Raw genomic sequence first — 24,308 nt, 5'->3', positions numbered from 1 at the left:
CGATCAGACTGGCGATACAGGTGATTGGGGACAGCAGCCTGAATGCTGTGCCCACTGGCCAGCAAGATCCTCGGCAATTGCCCACCTTGAGCAAAAGGGTACTCTCGTCAAAGAACTATGACTTAAGGAATCAATTAAACCGCAGTATATCAGAATCTGAGGTGCCTAAGCCCGGCTAATAAAGACCCAGGGCTCCCCGACCTCTTATTTCTGGAGCATATTTGTATACCAGGCACGATTCATTATATCTAGTTATCCAACTATAGTTAGGCCTGACTCAATTGTTTCCTAAACAATTGAAAATCTCGACAGTGGTCGGGAGAAGAAGAACTCTCGCTCACGTTGGATTAACGTGGCTTGGCTGTCGTTTATAAATATAATTATCATCGCCGTTTCATGCTTTATCTTCCATATATTCAGAGTCTTTTAGCCGATTTAGAGCTGTATCTACAAATGCTGCATGACGTTTCCCTGTAAATCCCGTATTCATGGCCTCGGCGATCCCCAACATGCTGATAATTACCTCGGCTATGAGTTGATGAAAACAGCCGGATCGTCAACACCCGAACTCCTCTCGCAGCGAAAGTTGTACATGTTGATGTCATATCTTGTTAATAACCAACTTACGAGAGAATTTACTAAGAACTCTACCTTACTATAGGGGAGCTTGGTGCTTGTCATGGCTCCACGGCTAAAAGATGGAGAGGAACTTAATATGAAGGGTGGACTCCAGTCCTAGTTCTTAAATAAGATTAAACAGTTAACTACTTATATATACTATATTTAGATACATAATTATACACCTAGCATTATAAAGAACATAAGTAAAGAAATCCCAAGGTCTCTTTGACCTAACTATCGGCAAACCTCGGAAATTATTATAAATCTGGGCTCGTTTAAACCACCATTCGCTCTCAATTTTTGAAAGGAGTTTCACTGGGATATGCCATTTATTTTTGAAATGTAGAGTGGTTCAAGGTCAGATATGTAATTGGGGATAGCCCTTGTGCAGGCCGAGGTGCATACATGCTTGAGTTTCGGCTATAGTAGCATTTACAGGATCAGCATCATCATGAGTAGTGATATCTATAGAACACACTATCCAATATCCAAAGTTTAGGTTTATACAGCTCTGTCAAAGAAAACGCCCTGAACTCCTATATCAGCACGCATAGAGCAAATACACGCAATGAGCCTTGCTTCAGAGGATAAGCTGGTTAACAGATCATTACCACACAGCGAGCATCTCGCAGCTACTTTGAGGCCTTTTATCATTGGCGGTGCGTCGGGTCTCGTTGCTACAACATGCATTCACCCTATCGACGTGATCAAAGTGCGACTGCAGCTCGCAGGACAAGGCGGAAGCTCGCCATCGGGCTTGTTCTCCGTTGCCAGGGGCATTGTATCGCAGGGCAGGCTATTGGACTTGTATCAGGGCATATCTGCAGGCTACTTACGACAACTCGTCTATGGGACAGCCCGTCTGGGTTTCTTCTACACGTTTGAAGATGCGTTCAAAAGGCGAGCATCAACGCAGGATCGAGACATCAATTTTGTGGAGAGAGGAGTGGCGGGGCTCCTGGCTGGTGCCTTGGGATCCTTTATTGGTACCCCAACAGAAGTTGCGTTGATTCGCATGCAGAGTGATGGGATGAAACCACGAGCCGAACGCGCCAACTACCGTTCGGTTTTTGACGCTCTATCCAGAATCACTCGAGCGGAAGGCATCCGTGGACTCTGGAGTGGCACAACTCCTACAGTCATACGAGCATGCTCAACAAATTTCGGTCAACTGACCTTCTTTTCCGAAGCCAAACATCAGCTAGCCAGACATACCGAAATGTCGCCCTATACGCAGTCTCTTGCAGCCGCGGCAATCGCGGGCACGTTCGCTGCCATCCTAAGCTTACCGTTTGACTTTGTCAAAACACGCATGCAGTGGCAAAAAAAGCAGATAGGAGGAGGGGTGCAGTATAGTGGTTTCTTTAACTGCGTCGTCATGGTTGCAAGAACAGAAGGTTTGGCGGCATTTGGCCACGGTTTCGTGCCGTATTTCTTCAGGATTGCTCCTCATGCGTGAGTTTTGAAGCAGTTTCCTTTTACTCGTAAGCACTGACTGGATTATTACAGGGTCATTATGCTTACAGTATCTGATTACATCGCAAGGTGTTGGGTTAAATGACATGCTGAGGGTCTCATCGAATTCTTCTACATATAATATCTAGGTTTGTGTTTCTCTTTAAATGTCTTAATTTTATCGAGGCTCTCCTGAGTGTATGATGATCTCTACAAAGAAGAAAACTATTCCTGTCTACTTTGTCAACTCCAGTAATCCTTGCATGAATGTCGTTTAGCTTCTTTGCTGTATAGTTCCTCTGTGCTCTGTTCGTGACCGCAGAAAGAGTGGCGATAGCCTTCTTGCACATCATATTCCACGGGACATACATCAGGCCTGACAAACTTGTTTAGTCCTTTCCCTTCGCTTCGGGTATCATTCTCGTGGGATCATGCGTTGGGAGCCTCATCCCGAGGGAACTCAACAAGCCGGCAACGACCTTGTTCTACCATTTGCCACTCGAGAGCCTCTTATTACCGACAGGCCTTGGCATTAGCACCCTCACTTAAAATAGTTATGGTCAATATGGCTCAGGGTCTTGAATAGTCTTATCCTCTTGCCCAATTTGCTCCAAGGGCATTACAAAGATTGCATACCAATGGCCAGTATGCGCACTCAAGCATTTTCTATTCCTCACTTCACACGACAATCTATGTCTTTATTGAGAAGCCGGTCGACAAGGCCCTTTCCCAAAGCAAGAACTGTCCCGGTCAGCTCAGCCTTGAGACAAATTCACTCCCGTGCCACTGAATACCTCCCCAGCAACCTTCCAGAATGGACTGATTCCCAGCGATCTGTCCGTGAGGCCATTTCAAAGATCTGTGCTAAATACACTGACGAGTATTGGCTCGAGAGAGAAACGGAACACAAGTTTCCGTGGGAACTTTACAACGACCTAGCCTCCAACGGCTGGTTGGGTATCTGTCTTCCTGAACAGTATGGTGGTGCTGGTCTAGGCATCTCGGAGGCTGCTGTTATGCTCCAGACTATTTCAGAATCAGGAGCGGGTATGAACGGAGCATCATCGGTCCACATGAATATTTTTGGCTTGGAACCAGTTGCCAAGTTTGGCACAAAGGAACAGAAGGAACGCTGGCTGGTCCCCCTTATTCAAGGAAAAGAGCGAGCATGTTTCGGTGTCACGGAGCCAAACACAGGACTTAATACCCTACGTCTACAGTCATCGGCCACGAGAGATGGTGATTTGTATCGCCTAAAGGGGTCCAAGATCTGGATATCCACTGCCCAGGTGGCTGAGAAGATCCTCATTCTCGTCAGAACAACTCCTCTCGACCAGGTCAAGAAGCCGAGCCACGGCCTCTCGCTCTTCTACACCGACCTAGACCGTTCTGCTGTGACTGTCACCGAGATCCCCAAGATGGGTCGCTCAGCAGTTGACAGCAATACTCTTTTCTTTGAAGATTGGAAAGTCCCCGCCAGCGACATGATAGGTAAAGAGGGCGAGGGATTCAAGATGATCATGCATGGAATGAATGCAGAGCGAGTTCTCGTGGGCGCCGAGGCATTGGGAATAGGCTATGCAGCGTTACGACGCACGAGCAACTACGTCAACGAGCGTGTGGTATTCGGCAATCCAGTTGGCAGGTACCAAGGAATACAGCATCCCTTAGCCGAATGCTGGATGAACCTAGAGAGTGCGCGATTGATGATATATCTCGCCGCGCGTTTGTATGACCAAGGGTATGAGGATGGTGAATATGCAAACGCAGGGAAGTATCTCGCCTCCGAAAGCGCATTCAAGGCAGCTGAGAGAGCCATCTTGTCTCACGGAGGAATGGGTTATGCGAAGGAGTACCATGTTGAGCGGTATCTCAGAGAGGCTATGCTCTCGAGAATTGCACCCATTAGTGGAGAGATGATTAAGAATTACATTGGTCAGAAGGTTCTTGGACTTCCTAAGAGCTACTAGGCGTTATCATAAAAGACACTATTTAATAACTAGCTATAAGTTACAGCATATACTACTCCTGCTGCTGCATTACTTCTTGAATTATTATGGAGTTTGACAGGTTTAGAACGCGTCTTGGCTGTGGGTAAATGGTATTAAAACCGACCTCAGGGGGCAAGAAAACATCTTATCTTGAGATAAGGCACCAAGAAAGTCTAGTCTAAGACCTACTAAATCTCTCTTAAATTTACCTAAATCCTCTTATTACCTAGGATATTAAGTCTTATGTTTTCTTGCCTCCCCTTAACTCACCAGGTACTGCGAAAACAATATCTCATCGATGAGAGATTTGAGGTGCGTGATAAGCGATAAATCTAATAGTGATAAACTAAATTGTTACCCTTGACTTGTAATGAGCATCCTGTGTCATTCAAATTACAGCAGGACAGGTGCTCAAGAGACAACGGCAAGATTTCAATTTCGCCTGATTAGATTGACCATCACGGAACAAAGTTTTTTATCAAATCATAAAAATTGTTACGCTGTTGGGCAGTGCCGAGGTTGTGCGATGTTGAGCTTATTAGAAGGCCTAGGAGGGTCCCATGTCCAGCGATAAATAATGACCGAGGTCTTTGTGATACATGTCAAGATGTTCAGCATTTTTGTACAGGAGGGTCTACAATTTATGGGATATTATTATATGTGCTGAGGTGTTTGCGCTATCAATAGATAGAGATGGAGTAATTAAACAGTATCCAAGCCTTCACATTTAAAATATTGAACAGGCCTGATAGCAACCATCATTATGAATCGAGTAAACATACGGCCTTGTCGCTATGCCAAGGGCATCACTTGGACCGCACCATGGGAGCTCTCGAAACGGCCGCCGACAGTGAGGTCGTTTTCCAAACAGAGCACTACAGACAACGCCCAGAGCCCTGGCGCTCTCACAGGGTTGAAGATTCTGGACATTTCCCGAGTGTTGGCAGTACGTTGAGTAATATCTTCCGCTACAACCCGGAGCCTAGCTAACATTGTACTGTTATTTCGCAGGCTCCATTTTGCACACAAATCCTTGCGGACTATGGTGCAGATGTGATTAAAGTCGAAACAGTTGGTAAAGGAGTATGTGCTGCCAAAATGATCATTTAAATATTTACTTTTAACTTTGACTAATAGTTGAGATTATTGTTTCTAGGATGACACCAGACATTGGATGATGCCAGGAGAGACCGAGAAATGGAAGAAAGCTGCCGGTCCCATGTCGAATTATTTCTCGGCCGTAAACCGCAACAAGCGATCAATCACCCTTGATTTAAAGCAGCGTGAAGGAAAAGAGATTCTAAGGAAGCTAGCGAGAAGTGCAGATGTCTTGTAGGTCTCCAGCCGATATGTCTTGTTTCTCCCTATCTCGACAATTTCACGGTTTACCTGTATAACTCGACACTAACCAGTCTATAGGATTGAGAACTTCAAACCTGGCACTATGGACCGACTGGGTTTAGGATATGAAAGCCTCCAAAAAGAGAACCCAAGGTTGATATATGCGAGTATTTCAGGTAAGTGGCCAGTCTTATCTGCGTTGGTGCAAGTCAGCTGACACTGACCGAGGCTATGGCACGACTGGTCCATACGCCAACCGAGGAGGATACGACCCGATAGCAGCAGCGGAAGCAGGCCTTCTTCATATCACTGGCGAAAGGTACGGTCCTCCTGTACGCACTGGAATTGGCATGGTCGACATGGCAACTGGCCTGTATCTCCATGGTGCCATCCTCGCTGCTGTTTATGCCCGCGACCGCGATGGGGCTGGCCAAAGAGTGGACACGTCACTGTTCGAGGCCCAAATCAGCCTGTTGACCAATGTCGGGCTTTCCTGGCTGAATTTGGGTATCGAGGCACAGCGCTGGGGTTGTCAACATCCTAGTATCGCCCCCTACGATGCTTTTCAGACTAAAGATGCATATCTTGTCTGTGGCGCAACCAACGACGCCCAATTTGCAGCTCTCTGCAAGCTCCTGGGCCTTGAAGATCTAATCACAGATGACCGTTTTGCGACGAATCCTAAGCGAGTGGAAAATCGTCATCTGCTGGGTCCGATCTTCAATCAGGTTTTCCTGACGCGAACGACGAAGGAGTGGGTATCCGTGTTTGACAAAACGGGTCTGCCGTTTGGTCCGATCAATAACATGGAACGAGCATTTGAACATTCGCAGACTGTAGCACGGGATATGATATCGCATGTGAGACTGGACGCGGCGGAGTCGGGCGAGATACGACTCATTGGGCCGGCGGTGAAGTTCAGTCGAACGAGGACGAGCTTGCAGCGAGCACCTCCTCGCCTTGGGGAACATACGTCGGACTTGTTAGAGGAGCTGGGTATAGAAAAACAGGAGGCAGCGAACTTGAAGAAGAAGGGAGTCATTTAGTCTAGCAATGATTATCTTAGTTGCAGCGATTCAACCTGCATAGTGTGATAGGAGGGTGCAATGAATGTCCGGTGAAATCAAATCGTTGCAGTAGTTCCCGCTGTGCCAGGAGGAATCTCTGTGAAAAGAATGGCTAGACCTGTCGGCTTCTGGTAGCTGTGATAATTGCCTCGGCAGCAGCTAGGAAACAGTTTGCTGGTGACATCCACTCGAATTACTTGAAATAGTCAAGTATTAGTACCATGCCCTAATTTAGTAGTAACAATGTCCATATCATTCTGTCACAGCAATCAAGTAAATAAAATCTCATCATTTGGGAGACTGACCCATACTCGACCTCGACTTCTTCAACGATGAATGCACCTGCGAAGACCGCTCTCTGGAGCCCGCAGAACTTGAACGAGACAAATGCAGTCAAGTTCATCAACCACGTCAATGATAAATATGGCCTGAGATTGCAAACATATGAAGACTTGTACAAATGGTCGGTAGGAGACGAGACCATCAATCATTTCTGGACTCAGGCGTACGCATGGCTTAAGATTTCAAGCAGTGGGACAGATGATCTCACTGGAGAAGTCGCATGTTTCAACCCAAGCGTCTGTACCTCCAGGAAGCCTTTTGGTCTTTATTAACACTGCCAAGGACTCACTCTCTAACCTCATGTTTCCGCCTCCAAAGTTCTTTCCAGCCGCCACTCTCAATATTGCCGAGCTGATTTTCCGAGGCCGCAAGGATACAGACATCGCTATCTATTTTAGCCGAGAAAGCCTCAGCGACGTCGAGAAAGTAACTTGGGCTTCTCTGAGAGAACGCGTACGAAAGCTGCGCAGTGCATTAGTAAACTCGGGAGTTGTTGCCGGCGATGTCGTCGCGGCCGTCATATCCAACTCTGTCGACGCCATCGTTATCTGCTTGGCAGCCCTGTCAGTTGGCGCACTGTGGTCTTCAACCTCGTGCGATATGGGAGTTGGTGGGATAGTTGACAGATACTCACAAATCCGGCCAAAGATTATCTTTGCAGACCAAGGATATGTCTACGCTCGGAAAATAATCGACCTGAGTGATCGAATTAGGGAATGGTCTAGCAAGCTTCGGGAGCGAAGCGATATTTTGGCGCGGGTCGTTGTGATTCCAAATCCGAAACTCAACTCAATTCCTTTACATCAGCCAAACACATACACATTGGAAAATTTCTTGAAGACTGACAGAGGAGACCAGTTGCTATTCGAAATCGTTCCGTTTTCACATCCGGCCTTTATTCTCTTCTCATCTGGAACAGTCTGTGCTACGAAAGGTATAGAAAAGATCGAGCGGCTGATCATGACAAATAGACTGGCCCACCAAAGTGTATCGTTCACTCAACGGGAGTAAGCAAGCCCAGATCCATATTTTAAACGGAGCTTATGCTCACGATGCTAGGGAGTAGCCTTGAAGACCAAGGTCGATTCAGTCATTCAACACGATATCCGCAAGACTGATATTGTGTTTCAATACACTACTGTACGTCAGCCTGCAAATAGTGGTAACAGCTCTAACGCTAACTTTATTTGAGACATCATGGATAATGTGGGTTTTGAACCTCATGAATCTCTCTTGCGGCGCCGCAATGCTGTTGTACGATGGCTCTCCTTTTCACCCGCGCCCAAGCATATTATTAGAGCTGGCACAAGCTTTCAAGTGAGTATCAGATACCTTCAATATCGAATCTGGAAGTCGTACTAACATACCACCAGAGTTAGTGTGTTCGGAACATCGCCGAGATATCTCTCCACGCTCAAAGGCCTCGGCATTACACCAAGTAAGACCACTCGGAAATAGCAAGTACTGGTGGAGTTAAAGCTAACCGTTTGCGTTCGTGCCAACGACAGGACGTGACTTCGATCTCAGTCGCCTACGTATCATGCTGTCAACTGGATCTGTGCTCTCCGCTGAGTTATATGAGTGGTTCTATTCCATTGCGTTTCCTCCTTCAGCCCAGTTGATCTCGATGAGCGGAGGAACGGACATTGCGGGATGCTGTAAGAAAGAACAAGACTCCGAGGCTATATCCTGAGGTCACTAATATGTTGAATAGTTTTATGTGGAACGCCTATGTTGCCCGTGTATGCCGGGGAGATTCAATGCAAAGCTCTCGGCATGGCAGTAGACATCTACGATTCTGGGACAGATGAGCACGTGTCAGTGGAAGAACTTGGTGCACCAGGCGAGCTGGTCTGTGCAAAACCCTTTCCGAGTCAACCACTTGCCTTCTTAGGGAAGGATGGATACAAGCAATATAAAGCTTCTTACTTTGAACGCTACGGGCCAAGTGTATGGTGCCAAGGAGATTTCGTTCAACGGTCACCAGCTACGGGAGGAGTTTTCATGCTTGGACGATCGTGAGTCTAGTCCCAACTTCTCACACAGTTTGCAATTTGAGACCTAACGCGTGTGCAGCGATGGGGTCTTAAATCCTTCCGGAGTGCGTTTCGGCTCCGCAGAAATTTATGCAGTTATCGAAACTATTCCAGAGGTCTTGGACAGTATCTGTGTTGGCCAGAAACGAGAAGTTGATATCAACGAAAGGGTACTACTGTTTGTCAAGATAAGACCTGGCGCATCTCTCACATCACATCTCAGGAGCCATATAAACAGCGCTCTCCGGGATCGGTACTCGCCACGGCATGTACCAGCATATATCTTCGAGGTGGATGACATTCCATACACAGCTAATGGAAAGAAGTGCGAGATCAATGTAAAGCACGCGATCAACGGGAATAAGTTTGCCGTGGCCGGATCAGTGGCAAATCCGGCAGCTCTCAAGGCTTATGAGAAGTACCGAGATCTGCCTGTAGAGGGGCCAAGAAAAAGTAATATTGTCTCAAAGATCTGAGGTATTGGAGCCAGGCGAAGTGGGAAGTTGAGGACTAGAGAGTTCAATAGATAAACTCATGGGGATCTGATTTAGCATTTACCAATTACACTTCAAACAGTCAAGTCTTGACTTGGCATTGAAGGTCTGTCGTGACATATTATGATATCTTCTTCCTATTCACACTTCGTGCATCGTCTAGAAACTTTATCTAGTTGATAGAGGTGATTATTGACTTGACGCGGATATTAACGGCTTTTGGTTGGGTTAGTCGCCTCGGTTATGTGTCCTGATCATGGCACCCTCGGTCGAATCCATGATATGTTTCACAACACAGAGCACAAAGAACGTAGAATGAGTCAAGTGAAAAAGCAAAATTCTTTTATAATTCAATGATTAATTTGACAAGACCTCAACGTATTGTATACCTCCACTATCACAGAATCACATCAATCAAACACAATGGGCACCTTAACGAAAAGCGCGAGATCACTCCCACTTCTAAAGAATGGTCTAAGACCTGATTACAATGTGATAAATATTTCGTCTTCGAAAGGATTCCGGCGTTTCTCCTCTTTGAGATCAGACGTACAGATCGTTGAGGTTGGGCCAAGGGACGGACTACAAATCATCAAAGCATCCATCCCCACAGCGACCAAAGTCGAGCTGATTCGCAGACTCGCCGACACAGGATTAATCAACATCGAGGCCACTTCCTTCGTGTCTCCAAAATGGGTTCCTCAGCTTGCCGATGGAGCCGAGGTCATGAAGGAGATCCTTGCGCGCCCTGGCCACATCTACCAATCTCGTCAAATGAACTACCCCGTTCTGGCACCGAACCTCAAAGGTTTGGAAAACGCGAGCCGGGCTGGGGCAAAAGAGATTGTGGTCTTTGCGTCTGTGACGGAGGCGTTCAGTAAGGCAAACCAGAACTGTACCGTTGAAGAAGCACTTCAACAATGTGAAGCTGTCACCAAGAAGGCGCTGAGCCTCGGTATCAGAGTTCGCGGGTAGGCATATCCTTTAATTTCTGGGTTGGTCAACGACTGACTGCTCACAATTACTATAGTGTCATTTCTTGTATGTTCTCAGACCCATTCTCGGGCCCTACATCACCAAGCGCTGTTTTGCCAGTGGTGAAAAGGTTACTGGAGATGGGCTGCTACGAAGTTGGCTTAGGAGATACTCTCGGTGTCGGTACCCCGAAGAAGGTCCAGGACGTTCTCGACAAACTCCTTGCCGAGATATCTCCCAACAGACTTGCCGGTCACTTCCACGACACCTATGGCCAAGGAATTGCGAATATCGTCCGTGCCTACGAGATGGGTCTTAGAAAGTTTGACAGTAGTGTTGCCGGCCTCGGTGGCTGCCCTTATGCGCCTGGAGCCCGAGGCAATGTTGCGACCGAGGACGTTATCTACACTCTGGAGAACTCGGGAATCAGTACTGGTGTGGACTTGAATAAGCTTTGCAATGTCGGGCAGTGGATATCCAAGGAGATTGGCATTCCATATGGGAGTAGGGCGGGTGCCGCTTTGGTTGCCAAGAGAAGCAACACTATCTCCAGCTCAGGCACGCCGAAACCTACACCTCCAAAACAACATCGGTCATGGAAGATTGTGGAAGACACTGGAGAATATCGTGTCTCTCGATCGGGTACCGCCTTGAAAGTCACCCTGACACGACCGAAGAATGGAAATGCCTTGACTGATTCCATGCTTGAAGGTCTGACCGCCCTTTTCAAGAAGCTTCCTCAAGACCCATATGTATATCATCTCGTGATTGAGTCAGAGGGCAAGTTCTTCTGTACGGGCATGGACCTTAGCGGAAACACTGACACGGACAACGGCTCCGACGATGGCAGCTACTACGCCAAGGTTGCTGCATTGTATGAAGCCGTAGACCACGTTCCCCAGACCACCATCGCCGTCGTCGACGGGCCATGTTTCGGCGGCGGGGTTGGATTGGCGTTCACTTGCGATGTTCGGCTTGTATCCCCCAAAGCGCGTTGGACACTCAGCGAGATCAAGATTGGGGTCAGTCCAGCCGTGATTTCCAAGTATCTCGTGCGGGAATGGGGTGCTTCTATCGCTCGTGAAGGCATGCTCTCTGGAAGGGAAATACGCCCAGAAGAGCTCGCTCGGGTAGGAGCCGTTCATGGAATAAGCAGCGATGGGGCGTCGTTGACAACGCTACTGGACAATTATCTGGATCAGCTGGATAAATGTGCTCCTCGATCTGCAGCTATTAACAAGGAACTCACAAGAATGGCCTGGTTATCACCGGACAGTGAGAAGCAGGCGAGTCTGGTCAAGAGGACATTCGCCAACATGATGGTCCCCGGATCCGAGGGGGAGCATGGAATTAGGCAGTTTCAAAAGAAGGTCAAGTCGTTCAGCTGGAAGGATTTTTGGGGAAACAAGAGCCCTTTAGAGAAGTCCATCTATTGATTGCTTTCACACTGAGAGTCTAAATATTTAGCTTGAATTGTGTGAGGAACGAATTAGTTGAACACTCCAAGACACACTCATTGTTGCCTTCTTTACCTTTGTGTCGGTATTTGAAGCATATCTTGATCCTCCAACCTTTGTGTGTAGTAGCTACCTTGTCATACACCTCCATGACCTATGAATCCTAAAACGCTGCGGAACTGTTCTACACAGTAGGTGCACGATCATATTACAAAACCGATTAGCCATCTACATGTGACTTCTGGCCTCTATTGTAGTCGTAGTAGTAGCAGGTTTGTATCAATGCCATGACCATTCAATTACTTAGTTGCTAATCTGGGATTCTACCTGACCTCAAAATCGTCAAAGTTAGGCTTCATTACCATACTGTGGTAATCATACGTAAACCACGGAGCATTCACACTCTGCCTGCCAAAGCGGTTAACATAATATCCACTCCCTTCCATTTCCCAGATGAGCTCCTTGGCCTTCTCATCAAGCTTCGCATTATACTCATCGAAGACGTCTTTGCGACACTCAATCGACTTCTTCCCGTTCTCGATCAGATGAACAATGGAGCTGGCTACATAACGAGACCAGATCTCTCCCCACGAGTAGAACCCTCCTGAGCGGGGTTGGTGGTTAGGACCGTAGAGGGAGAAGAAGTTAGGGAAACCAGGCATTGTGAGACCAAGATATGAGCGAGGGCCATCCTTACTCCAAAGATCCTGCAGAGTGGTTCCATCTCGACCTATATATTTGCAAGGCCAGAAGTAGTCTGATACTTTGAACCCGGTTCCAAGGATTACCACATCAAACTCGTGTTCTTCACCACTCGCAGAGACTATTCCATCTTCTGTGAACCGATCGATATCCTCGGCAGCAAGTTTCACATTGTCGCGACGAAGCATATCGTAAAAGCCATTGTCCACCACAAGCCGACGGACCAAGGGAGGATAATCAGGCAGAATCTTCTCCAACAGACCTGGTATTCCCTCGGACTTAGACTTGATGTACTCGGTGAGATTCTTGCGGGCGAGGTCATTTCTCTCATTGACGATACCTCCCTTGGCTCTCCATTCTTGATCATGGGTCTGCATGTACTGTAGTTGTTGAGATGCGACGTGGGCGGAATAACAGAACCAGTTCCAGTAATATGGCATCTTGTTGAAGATGAAGCGTACCTCGTCGTCTATCTTGGCACCGTAGCCGTCCATGTGCATGATCCAGTTTGGCGTACGCTGAAAGACAGTGAACTCTTTGGCCTCGGAAGCGACTCTGGACGCAAGTTGGGTACCAGTTGAACCAGTGCCAATAAGAGCCACTCGTTTGTTGCGATAATCCACGCTATGATCCCACTTCGCCGTGTGAAAGACTGGTCCCTTGAAGTCCTTCAGGCCAGGAAAGTCTGGCACGTTTGGTGTGGCAAAGAGACCGCTACCACTAACAATAGCATTGCATTTGATGTTCTCAACCTCGCCGTTCGAATGCCTAACTGCGAGGTCCCACTTGCTTGTGTCTTCGTCCCAGACCGCCCTGATAACCTCACGATTGAAGTGGAAGTGATTCTTGACCTTGTACTTTTCCGCGACGTACTCGAGGTATCCTCGTGTCTCTCCTGCTCTCGCAAAGTATTCTGACCAAGGGTAGTTCTTGAGAAACTTGAACTGGAAGAGATAGCTTGAAGTATCGACCCTTGCATCTGGGTATGTGTTCAAGAGCCATGTGCCGCCGATGCCTTGTTGACGCTCGAGAACCTCAAAGTTGAGACCAAGGTTCTTGAACTGAACCGCGGCAGCGAGACCGCTTATACCAGCCCCAATGACAACAATCTTAAAGTCTGCGATAGCCTCGGCCGAAGGCTCTTTGTCGCTCCACTTGGCGTTCCTGGGAAACTCTTCAAATGCCAGTTCTTCGTAGTTGTAGTTGAACTCGACATCTTGAATTGATTCGTCTCCAAACATATCCAATAGCTTTCTGGTCTCTTCCTTTGAAGGGGGAGGTGGAACAGCATCGTCAGATTTGCGCTGCGATAGATAGTTGAATGCAATCTCTTTGAGAAGTGGTGCGTCTTCATCAGATAGAACGTGAGAAAACATGGCGCCTCCACGAATGGCGCGACGGCGAGTGCTCATCTTGGCCAGTCGGGGATCGCCTGTGACCTGTAGCAAAGCAAGTCGAAGGGCATTTAGATTAGATTTGTCGATAGCCTTGCGAATAAAGTCATCATCGACAGGCTTGTTGCCGTTGAGTTTCCCGTTGACGGGCCGGGTATCGTGGGCAACGGCATCTCTGGCCATTTCGACTACCGCCGTAGACATATAATTGATGGGGTGAAGTCAGGAAGATTATCCGGTGATGTTATCCTAGTCTCGAGCTTGTTTCGAGATAGAAAAACATTACACCTTGAGGTAATCGCAATACTTGGTATAACTAAAGCTTGGCTCAATGATATATATCTAGCATTAGGATTGATCTTAATATCTTTCTTACTGACGAGATCTTATAATTCATCCCTTCATACTCAATTATTGTAAAGTTAGTTCCGAGGCCCGAGGCTAATCCTATTCTCAACGGATAGAGACGTATGAATAACGACTGAAAGCGAAAAAAAACAACGACATCACGTAACGACAAAACACGAACAATCCTATAGCCAAGCATAACCTTGGCGGTCCAGACCTCATCGCATAAGCAAGAAGCAAGATGCTTTTCCGATCTCAATACCCAGACATTGAGTGTAAGCCAAAGTTGCAATTACTCTGTGCACTTCTCCAAAAATCGTAGCTAACGCGACTGGACCAAAATAGGCCCGACAGACTTGACTGTATGGGAATGGGCCTTTGAAGACAAGAGATACTCCCCCTTATTCAAGAACCCGCCTGGCGAAATCGCAGGATTCACAGACGCCGTGACGGGCGAGCGTCTGGACTTTGGACAGGTGAAAGAGCATGCAACGTACACATCGTCAGCTCTGGTCCACGAACTAGGCATGAAGGTGGGAGATACTGTCTCACTCTTCGGACATAACCGAATATGGTATCCGGTAACTATGTTTGCTGTATTAAGAGTTGGTATGTGATTCTATCTCTAATATGTCCTGATTATTTGTATTGGTTGCAGAAACTAACCCGAGTTCTAGGTGGCAGGATTAACGGTGCATCCCCATCTTACACTATTGGCGAAATGGTGAATGCTCTCAAAACAGCTGGGACCAAGTATATAATGACCGTGAAGAGCTCCATCAAGATGGCGAGCGCAGCTGCTAAGGAAGTTGGTATCCCTTCTGAGAGAATACTGTTGATGGATGGGGACCTCGATGGTTGCACGTCGATTCAACAGCTCTCAGTAATTGGAAGGAATTACGGTCTTGATAGACAAGTCCCATACTACTCGATCCCGGTCGGCCAGACAAATGACGTCTGTGGCTATCTGAATTTCAGCAGTGGGACAACTGGGCTTCCAAAAGCTGTAAGCCATCGATCTCTATATGACTTATGAGGTGGCTGACAGATCTAACCAGGTCATGCTTTCTCACAAGAACATCATCGCCCAATGCCTTCAGCTCGCAGATGTTGCAGGCCCCGAGAAGAAGCGTTTCCTCGCTTGCTTACCACTATTTCACAGTGAGATGTCATGTATGCCAACGTATCCCGATACAGCTAACAGTGGGGTAGTCAGCGGTCTTGTGAGATTCCTCCACTGGCCAATTGCTAGTAACGACGAGTGCGTAATGCTGCCGCAATTCACCATGGAGAACGTACTCGAGGCCATCGTGAAATATCGGATAACTGATTTAACTCTGGTACCTGCCATTGTAATCAGGCTCATCAACGATCCCATCGTCGACAAATACGACCTGACAAGTGTAAAGGTAATTGCCTGCGGCGCCGCTCCCGTGGGGACTGAGGTTATTCAACGACTTCACGACAAGATGCCATGGACTGGATTTAGACAGAGCTATGGGATGACGGAATCGTGCTGCTGCTTAAGCACTCATCCACCCGAGTTTTATGACTACAAATATGGCAACAATACTGGAAAGTTGTTGGCTTCCACTGTCGTGAAAATCGTTGATGTGGACACGGGTAAAGAGCTTGGACCAAATGAGACGGGAGAGATCCTCGCCAAGGGCCCGCAAATCGCCATGGGCTATCTGAATAACGCCAAGGAAACGGCCGAGACATTCGGTGCCGATGGATTTCTGCGTACAGGGGATATTGGAAAGATTGACAGCCAAGGGTTTATTCACATCATCGACCGAATAAAGGAGATGATCAAAGTCAAAGGCCAACAAGTCGCTCCAGCTGATTTGGAGCAAGTTTTTCTAGGCCATCCATACGTGGCAGACTGTGCCATCTTGGGGATACCCGACGCTTACAGCAGCGAGATGCCGAAGGCCTTCATCGTTTTAAAGAGCCATGTCACGCCGAATGTTGCGGTCGGGCATGAACTTATGCAGTATGTTAAGGAGAGACGTGTGCGGTATAAATGGGTTAAGGAGGTTGAGTTTGTGTCTGAGATCCCGAAAGGTCCGAGTGGTAAGATCTTGAGACGGTTACTGCGAAACACTGATGGAAAGATTTCGGGACGAGTGGTGGTCAAGGATGTTTCCCCTGCTAGACTTTAGCGGCATTGCTTGTTCCCCTATCAGTCTCCCATTTTCCGGCAAATAGTTAAGCCGAGCCGGCGATGTCCCTTTTTTCAGTTGGCAATTAACTACGGGTCAATCTATAGATAGATTCACGTCATGAGAGATGGCCCACATATTGTAATTACACTTGGTGTAACCAGCCCAACATGGCCCTTGCTTCCAGTCTGTTCCTGTCAACGTGACAAATTCGGCATCAACCTGTTAAAGACATGCATCAGTATATTTTCAAGAGACGAAGTATTCCGATACGGTTACTCACATATTGCCTACGTATAAGCACAGCGAGAAAGTTATTTGCCGAGGCAAAAGGTCTTTGTTGAAATTGAAACGATTTAGCCTACCCTATCGTCGCGAGCCTCGGTAAATATCACATCCAAACCAACGACATATGTAATTAATTTATGACCTTACTCTGTGTACTCAACATGATAAAACTTACCAGAATCAAATTCTTGTGGACTGAGAGATCATTTCTTGACAAAAAACAGCTATCTTGGATCAGCTTTTGACAAACACAACAATGTCATACACCGGAGAGGCGGCTTATATTACGGGTATGTAACTGCAAACAACGGAAGCGCGTAAGGAAAGACTACCCCCTACTAACATTTTGTGTTCAGGTGGTGCCAGCGGAATCGCCAAATTTCTCGCTGCAACGCTCGTTAGTAAGGGGTGATTACCTGCAAGCCAATCCAAGCCCAGTCATGTTGCTAATTTCACCGCCACAGCATGAAAGTTGTTATAGCCGATCGTAATCTTGAAGGCGCCGAGGAAGCCTGCGAAGAGTTCAATAAAGGAGCTCAAGTAGCGTGGGCTGTTCAGGCCGATGTTGGTGACTGGGAGTCTCAGAAGCAAGCCTTTGAGGTCGCTGTGGAGAAGCTTGGCAGGGTGGATTATGTTTTCCCCATTGCAGGGATAACAGAACGACCCTGGAACGCGAAGCAACCGAGTGGGTCTGGGTTTGGTAAGCCAAATCTGTCTGTCTTGGACGTAAATGCTACTGGGGCTCTGTATACTTGCTCTCTTGCAATTCAACAGTTCAGAACCCAGGAGCCTGGAAAGTACGGCTTCCGTGGAAAGAGTAAGCTTCACCTATACTAGAATTCTGAGAGGAATCTGACATGAATATGTAGTTGTTGTTGTATCCTCAGCTTGCGGGTTTTACTGCATTCCCAGCTTACCTATCTACACCGCGGCGAAACAGTAAGGCCAACACAAAATTGACTTGGGAAGGAGAATGCTGACGCCAGCAGTGCGATGGTGGGATTTGTACGGACACATGGAAAGCTCTTACCAGAGGAAGCTATCACCCTGAATGCAATTTGTCCTACAATTGTTAAAACCGGTATTTCAACTGGCGACTTTTATGACAAAGCCGACGCGAAGGGCCTCCTGATTACAGTTCAAAGTTTGGTGAAGGCCTTTGAGAATTTGCTGGGAGACTGCGAAACATCTGGTGAAGCTATTGAGATTTTACCAGGTGAAGATGGGTCGAAGATCAAGGAACGGCCGGAGTACAGTAACGAGAAGTGCAAAGTGAGTTGTGAGATGGTTGAGGAAAGAACATATAATGCATTCAAAGCTTTAGAACTCAAGGCCAACGAGCCAAGGTCCTAAGATAGACGTATAATTTTAGTTTACCTGCTGGATTGACTTTATTTTGTTTCTAAATCTTTTCGAGAAATTCGTCACGGCTTCCCATTTTTTCTTTCATATAAACGAGATAAATTACATCTTGGGAACAATGTTACCGTTGAGAGTATCGATTGACCTGTCTAAGTCTTAGTTGTCAGACCAGGCGTATGAACCAGGACTGTAGCGCAAATGATGCTCCTAGCCGAATCATAGGTAGATGTTGGTTCCATCCTATGAAGCCGTAAGGTAATTCAGCCATATTGCAACGCTGTACTCTTGAGTGCGAGTCTTGACTGCTCTGACGTATCCCGCGAAGCAGGGGCTCGTTTAGCATCGAAACCCAGACTCGGCCCGAGGCACCGGCATCAACACCTGTAAAACCATGCAACGATACGGATGTTGTAGTGGCGAGCTGATTATATACAAAACCAATAAACTTTGGATAGAATAAAACCTAGGGTCAATACAAACATTGTCGTTAAGCAGCCCACGGAAGAAAGATATTAGGATCAGCAATCATGCCTCAAACAAACACCAAGGACTATGATGATGAAGCCATCCGCCCGCCGGATTCTGATACCAGAATTGGCTGGGCTGGGGTGCCACTGTCCCAAACCTGTGGATACTACGGTCACATCAAGCGCGCAGTCCTACCAACAAACTCAGAACTTGGCTTCACTCCAGACTACGGGTCTGTTGATGCTGCCAAAGTCGCTGAGGAATTCATTCACGTCTTCGCCAAGGCGGTAGAGGCACAGGATGTAGATGCTATTCTTTCAGCCGTCCACGAGAATGGCTACTGGAAAGACGTCGAACTTCTCACATGGGACATCAGAACTCTGCAGGGCCATGACAAAATTGGTACCATGTTGACAGAACGACTTTCCAAGACTGCAATCACGAATATTCGACTAAATCCTCATGTTCCTGCAACGGTGGAAACACTTGGTCCAGATCTCTCATTTATTCTTCTTCATCTCGAATTCGACTTCGCTCATGGCACTGGCGTCGGCGTTGCCCGTCTTAGCCCGTTCAAGGCCAAGACAGGCACAGCCACTGATCTGGCTGATGCCAAATCATGGATGATCTACAGCGTTGGCACCGCCATAGAGACAGTTCATGGTTGGGATGCAGAGTACGGAGACAAGGAAAGGTACCAGGCCGGCAAGTACCATGATCCTTTAGGTAAAAGCCGGACCTACCAACAGATAAGGGATGATGAAGCAGCTGGCAAAGAGGGATTTCAGCCAACAGTGGTCATCATAGGCGCTGGACACACCGGCCTATCTATGGCGGCTCGCTGTAAAGTCCTGGGAATACCACATCTCATTATAGAAAAGGGCGATGGCCCCGGCTGCAGCTGGGCAAGTCGTTATGCGTCGTTGTCTTTGCACGGCCCAACATTCACCAACCATCTACCATATTTGCCATTTCCGCACTGGTTCCCTGTGTTTCTACCTGCTCAGCAGTTGGCGAAGTTCTTGAAGAACTACGCAAACATCATGGACTTGAATATCTGGGCAAACTCAACCCTTGACGGAAAGACTGCCGTGTACGACGAGGACGAGGGCAAGTGGACTTTGAGAGTCACACGCCAAGATGGAACGAAGCATATTCTCCACCCCCGGCATCTGATGATCGCCACGGGTATTTCCGGAACTCTGCCAAACATCCCCGAGGTGCCCGGCATGAACGACTTTCGCCAGAACGGGGGGATAATCACTCATTCATCACACCATCGCACGGACCCTGAATGGAAAGGAAAGCGAGCCATCATTGTAGGCGCCGCAACATCCGGCCATGACATCTCGTTCGAGCTGACCGAGAATGGCTGCGATGTCACTATGATCCAAAGAAGCGCAACACATGTCATGTCCGTGGAGAAGAGTGTCCGACACCTCTGGAAGAGCCGCGAGAAGACGGGCAGACGAGAAGGTCAAGATATCGATATCCTCGACCAAGCCAACTTTCTGAAGCACTCTTACCCAGTGGAGTACGAAGTAATGCCACGGGGACAGAAGATAGCGCGGGAAATCGACGCGGATCTGCTACAGTCGCTAAGAGATGTTGGATACCGTCTCCACGATGGCTACCACGGCGGTGGCGCATACTCAATGTTTCCGTTTGACCAAGGTGGCTTCTACTGGGATACAGGATGCTGCAAGCTCATTGCTGATGGAAAGATCAAGCTGGTGCACTCCGAAATCGAGCATTTCACAACAGACGGTGTGAAGTACAAGGACGGCTCATCCCAAAAGGCCGACGTTGTGGTATTTGCAACAGGATACATGAACTCCAAGAGCGCAATTCAAGCTATTCTAGGCGATGAAATGGCTAAGAAATGTCACGAGCGCTGGGAAAAAGGAAATGCTTTCTTTCTCGGACCAGAAGGTGATTCCATCATCAATTACTGCCCTCTCCCTCAGAAAGGTCTGTACGCCATGTTTCATCAGTTTGCCTTTTGTCGTTTCCACTCGGCGCGACTCGCTCTTCGCATCAAGGCGGAGGAGTTGGGGATTGATGTCACGCCGTATGGAAATAAGCCGCTTGGACCTCCTAGCACGGCAGCTGGACAACAGCCACGACCCGAGGGCGTCTCGCTCTGAGGCACGTCGTCTTTGCATGTTGGCGGGGGTTATTGGAAAGGTAGAGGGCGTAGCTCTTATTCCCAACAGTACTTGCAGGATAATAGAATATTATTTTATAACTATACACTCAGAGCTTTCTCAAATATAGAAGTTTTTAATCCTCATATTCACATTTAGTAAAGAATATTAACGCTCCTTGCGAAATAATAAGAGCTTAGTTTAAGTATAGGCTGAACTAGTTCCTGAAAAATAAAGAAGTCAATAAACTAGAATCGTGCAAGTCTAAGATGTCTCTGTATAGTTATCTCAAGTTTGTGAACTTGTAAACGTGAATCGCTAACTGTTATTTGCTTCTTGGTGTTTTTATTTATTTACCCTTAATAGCCTCGGGTTTTGCACTGTTCTGAATCCAACGCTAACCAAGAAACCGATAAATCCACAATCGTGATGTAATCTTTTGTCGTATCAGGTTAAAGCCAGGGCAAGGACGAAAATCTTATAATAATCCAATGTTTATATGAATTAGTAAACTAATACAGTCTATAATTCATCAGACCGCACTTGCTGTTATCGGCATCTGCTCCTGTTATCAAGAGTCACAAATAACATACCATCAACATGTCTGAATACGATCCTAATGACAGTGGAAGCAGAGAGCCTCAAAATAGCAGATCTCATATCGAGGATGTTGTTTCGCTACGCTCCTTGAAGGAAGATGATTGCTTCACAAACAGAGGCCGTTTGAACTGTCCACCATGGGCTCGTGGCGTGTATGGAGGTCAAATCATGGCCCAGGCATTATTGGCGGGGTATGAGACCGTGACAGCCGAGTTTATGGTGCACAGCATTCACTGCCACTTCCTGAAGGCGGCTCAGCCTCAGACTTCCGTTGTTTACCGCGTGGAGCGAGTACGCGATACGAGAAGCTTTGCTACGCGCATGATTCGAGCTACACAAGAGGATGAACTTGTATTTTATGCAACGGCGAGCTTCGCAAAGAACCATACGTCGCAGAAGAGCAAGAGTCTTCTTCAGCATTCTGTGTCTTTCCCTCAAGGGGAGAAGCTTCCCTCGCGTCCACTTGTCCAATCCGCTGCAGGCCAGGCTTGTCCTGATCAGCCTTGTGATTGTGTGCGGTCCACCAGTAGGACGAACAGCTCTGCGTCACCGAGTAACAAAAGGTTTTGTCACTGGGTTGAAGCTAGAGGACGTATCGCAAGCTCACCACTACGATCCGCCAAAAGTGAACATGAGTTCTCATGCAGTAGCCAAAGCTTGAGGAACATGTTGGAGAATACGGCTGATGTCGACAATGACGATCATGATGGCAATCATCACGCCCACGCCGCGGTATTGCTTTACATGTCAGACAACTATTTTCTAGCCACCACTTTCAGAGCCCGTGACGCCTCTCGGTTCTCCAGCCCGACATCAGACTACTCTGATTCATCCACCATAGGGCATCGGTCAAAAGGCACTGGAGGAGCCATTGACGCATTGGCATTAGAGGAGCTAAAGGACAATGAGGGAGCGCCTAAAGATGGAGGACAGGTGACTATGGCGGCTTCCATGGATCATACTGTGTACATTCACAACCTGCATCAACTACGAGCTGATAATTGGATGCTCGTTGAGATGGAAAGTCCTTGGGCGGATGATGAAAGAGGATTGGTGATTTCGCGTATCTGGAGCCACGATGGAACATTGCTTGCCACGTGCTTTCAGGAAGGCCTTGTTAGGCTGGCACAGCCTTCTCGTTCGAGTAGATTATGAATAATGGGTCTATCTTATCGAATGTACAAGGCACTTCGATCTACTACTCGTGACTGGCCAAAGAGACCTTACTTGGAAGCCATTCCGTAACTTCAGATAAGATAAAGGTGCTGCTTGCATAAAAATGACGGTCTGCTATTACCAACCGTGTTTCTGTCTAACAAAGTGCTCAGAAAATAATGATTATTCGCTCGTCAACTAAATGACTTGAGTAGCTATATAAATGGTGAATAGGAAGCTGCTGGTGTCAAGAAGGCGTTTATCTAGCTCATTTAATAACTAAGTCGGCCTAGGCCGTTGCCTGTGAATTCGGCAAAGAAAATAGCATCTCCATGCTGGTTGTTGAGATCGCATGGACCGCTCAAGCTCGTCGGAGTCAAGTACTCGACCAGTTTCTTTGTCTTGGGATCGTATTGCCCAACACGATTGCCCAAAAAGACCAGATTTCCCTCCACAAAGTAGACCTTGCCATCAGTGCCAACTCTAATAGGTCCAGGCAGAGACAAAGCAGCAGATGAGCCAATGCTCAAGGGATTGCCAACAACGGTGGCGTTCCCAGCCGCCCGAATATCATTGATGAATATCTCCGTCACCTTTCCTGTCTTGACATCGATGGTTCCAAAGTTTCCGCCAAGGGTGCCTGTCCACCAAATCAGACCATCGTCATCTGTGGCGACACCCTGGACCAGAGATAGAGGTGTAGGAATCGTGTATTCCTTGATCTCTTTGGTGTGAACGTCAATTGTGCCAACTCGATTGCCGACGATCTCTGAGAAAACCATGGTAGAACCTGGACCTGGCTGAATGATGAGCGGGACCGAGAGTGGATTCGGTAATGGAAAGAGGCTGTATTCAAAGGTGTCAATGTCGATGCGACCAATGGCATTAAGACCAGCAGCAGTGAACCAGGCCCCACGATCACGATTCCCCGACACATCGATCGTGACGCGAATACCAACAGGAAGATTATCCACGGCAGCGATATTGGTCCAAGGAAACGGGTACTCCGTCATGCTCCCGTCCTTGGGATCCAAACGCACCATAGCGTTCCCGGCTACTTCGGAGAACCAAAGATAACCATCTGGCATAAACTCCATCCCGCTCGGGAGCCCGACTGGGTTTTTGAGGGGGAACTTCTTCTTCTCTCCGCTTGTGACGTTGACTCTCAGAATGGCGTTTCCCGCGATGAGCTCCACCCAAGCAATGTCGAGCTGGTCAGGATGGAACTCGGTCTCACAGGGCGTTGAGAGAAGTGGTGCTCTGGCGTATTCAACGATACCGTTGGCACGTTTCAACATCTGAGGTCCATAACTGGCTTGCTCGGCTTGGATAGCCATGGCTGTAGCCAAAGGCAGGACTGGCAGGATGGAAGTAAAGAAGGTCTTCATGATGTAGACGGTGAGGCAGTAACGAATATTGAGAATCGCAAACAGTCGGTGTCAGTCGGTGTCAGTCGGTGTCAGTCGGTGAGTAGAAGTGCCGTGACAGTAACAAGTTAGAGTCGTATTGGATATGGGCCATTCTTTATAGTTCAACCTCAGGTACGCAAGGCCTGGTTTAAACTTCTCTACCCCGCAATGCCAGGCTAGACCTCACCATGATCTTTCATATCATAATCCGATACCCGAGGGGACATTTATCTCTCCTCGGCGACAGACAATTCTATTCCATATGTGGCTTAATCTAAGCAGGGAGACGTAGGTAACACTTAACGACCCACATGGACGTGCCTGGCCCAGAAATCCGGGGTGCATGAAGGATCCTTGCAGTAGTGGATATCTTCTCCACATTGAGAACCCAAAGCAGACAAGTGCTAAGTTACAGGGTATCTCGCTCATTTTCATCTCAAGTTTCTACCTGTCTCTCCTCTGTAAATTTAGGTCCTCTATCGATGATAAAA

General features: G+C 47.6%; 11 protein-coding genes across 11 annotated transcripts; 9 read left to right on the top strand and 2 right to left on the bottom strand.

The window, feature by feature from the left end:
• Positions 1–1,189: 1,189 nt before the first annotated feature.
• On the top strand, positions 1,190–2,080 carry FOIG_11254 (uncharacterized protein; the record flags this gene model as incomplete). Its single annotated transcript, XM_031211807.1, has 1 exon — positions 1,190–2,080. One exon carries the CDS (start codon positions 1,190–1,192, stop codon positions 2,078–2,080), a length of 891 nt encoding a protein of 296 aa, XP_031058381.1.
• Positions 2,081–2,723: 643 nt separating this feature from the next.
• On the top strand, positions 2,724–4,046 carry FOIG_11253 (isovaleryl-CoA dehydrogenase; the record flags this gene model as incomplete). Its single annotated transcript, XM_031211806.1, has 1 exon — positions 2,724–4,046. The coding sequence occupies one exon, from the start codon at positions 2,724–2,726 to the stop codon at positions 4,044–4,046; it is 1,323 nt and encodes a 440-aa protein (XP_031058380.1).
• Positions 4,047–4,830: 784 nt separating this feature from the next.
• Positions 4,831–6,454, top strand: FOIG_11252 (uncharacterized protein; the record flags this gene model as incomplete). Its single annotated transcript, XM_031211805.1, has 5 exons — positions 4,831–5,013; positions 5,079–5,150; positions 5,224–5,399; positions 5,487–5,584; positions 5,637–6,454. 5 exons carry the CDS (start codon positions 4,831–4,833, stop codon positions 6,452–6,454), a joined length of 1,347 nt encoding a protein of 448 aa, XP_031058379.1.
• Positions 6,455–6,807: 353 nt separating this feature from the next.
• FOIG_11251 (acetoacetate-CoA ligase) lies at positions 6,808–9,329 on the top strand (the record flags this gene model as incomplete). The annotated part of the gene is made up of 9 exons (XM_031211804.1): positions 6,808–7,053; positions 7,100–7,735; positions 7,789–7,824; positions 7,877–7,957; positions 8,010–8,134; positions 8,191–8,255; positions 8,326–8,475; positions 8,532–8,835; positions 8,894–9,329. 9 exons carry the CDS (start codon positions 6,808–6,810, stop codon positions 9,327–9,329), a joined length of 2,079 nt encoding a protein of 692 aa, XP_031058378.1.
• Positions 9,330–9,639: 310 nt separating this feature from the next.
• FOIG_11250 (hydroxymethylglutaryl-CoA lyase) lies at positions 9,640–11,924 on the top strand. Its single transcript, XM_031211803.1, has 2 exons — positions 9,640–10,318; positions 10,378–11,924. Exons 1-2 carry the CDS (start codon positions 9,771–9,773, stop codon positions 11,756–11,758), a joined length of 1,929 nt encoding a protein of 642 aa, XP_031058377.1. The 5' UTR covers positions 9,640–9,770; the 3' UTR covers positions 11,759–11,924.
• A 178-nt stretch (positions 11,925–12,102) lies between these two features.
• On the bottom strand, positions 12,103–14,058 carry FOIG_11249 (uncharacterized protein; the record flags this gene model as incomplete). Its single annotated transcript, XM_031211802.1, has 1 exon — positions 12,103–14,058. The coding sequence occupies one exon, from the start codon at positions 14,056–14,058 to the stop codon at positions 12,103–12,105; it is 1,956 nt and encodes a 651-aa protein (XP_031058376.1).
• Positions 14,059–14,464: 406 nt separating this feature from the next.
• Positions 14,465–16,388, top strand: FOIG_11248 (uncharacterized protein; the record flags this gene model as incomplete). Its single annotated transcript, XM_031211801.1, has 5 exons — positions 14,465–14,498; positions 14,569–14,832; positions 14,901–15,229; positions 15,282–15,384; positions 15,436–16,388. The coding sequence occupies 5 exons, from the start codon at positions 14,465–14,467 to the stop codon at positions 16,386–16,388; spliced, it is 1,683 nt and encodes a 560-aa protein (XP_031058375.1).
• Positions 16,389–17,141: 753 nt separating this feature from the next.
• Positions 17,142–18,029, top strand: FOIG_11247 (uncharacterized protein; the record flags this gene model as incomplete). Its single annotated transcript, XM_031211800.1, has 3 exons — positions 17,142–17,493; positions 17,546–17,615; positions 17,666–18,029. The coding sequence occupies 3 exons, from the start codon at positions 17,142–17,144 to the stop codon at positions 18,027–18,029; spliced, it is 786 nt and encodes a 261-aa protein (XP_031058374.1).
• Positions 18,030–18,565: 536 nt separating this feature from the next.
• Positions 18,566–20,730, top strand: FOIG_11246 (uncharacterized protein; the record flags this gene model as incomplete). The annotated part of the gene is made up of 1 exon (XM_031211799.1): positions 18,566–20,730. The coding sequence occupies one exon, from the start codon at positions 18,566–18,568 to the stop codon at positions 20,651–20,653; it is 2,088 nt and encodes a 695-aa protein (XP_031058373.1). The 3' UTR covers positions 20,654–20,730.
• Positions 20,731–21,253: 523 nt separating this feature from the next.
• Positions 21,254–22,408, top strand: FOIG_11245 (uncharacterized protein; the record flags this gene model as incomplete). The annotated part of the gene is made up of 1 exon (XM_031211798.1): positions 21,254–22,408. One exon carries the CDS (start codon positions 21,254–21,256, stop codon positions 22,406–22,408), a length of 1,155 nt encoding a protein of 384 aa, XP_031058372.1.
• A 272-nt stretch (positions 22,409–22,680) lies between these two features.
• Positions 22,681–23,794, bottom strand: FOIG_11244 (uncharacterized protein; the record flags this gene model as incomplete). The annotated part of the gene is made up of 1 exon (XM_031211797.1): positions 22,681–23,794. Exon 1 carries the CDS (start codon positions 23,743–23,745, stop codon positions 22,681–22,683), a length of 1,065 nt encoding a protein of 354 aa, XP_031058371.1. The 5' UTR covers positions 23,746–23,794.
• Between the last annotated feature and the right edge of the window lie 514 nt (positions 23,795–24,308).

The sequence above is a fragment of the Fusarium odoratissimum genome (genome assembly GCF_000260195.1).
Source record: "Fusarium odoratissimum NRRL 54006 unplaced genomic scaffold supercont1.21, whole genome shotgun sequence".
Taxonomy (NCBI): Eukaryota; Fungi; Ascomycota; class Sordariomycetes; order Hypocreales; family Nectriaceae; genus Fusarium; species Fusarium odoratissimum.
This window is presented reverse-complemented; position numbering and strand designations above follow the sequence as displayed.

Bases quoted from the DNA above. Each gene is read 5' to 3' on its own strand.
- FOIG_11250 (XM_031211803.1), top strand. From the start codon at position 9,771: ATGGGCACCTTAACGAAAAGCGCGAGATCACTCCCACTTCTAAAGAAT. The intron at 10,319-10,377 runs GTAGGCATATCC...CAATTACTATAG, and splicing joins CTCGGTATCAGAGTTCGCGG to TGTCATTTCTTGTATGTTCT.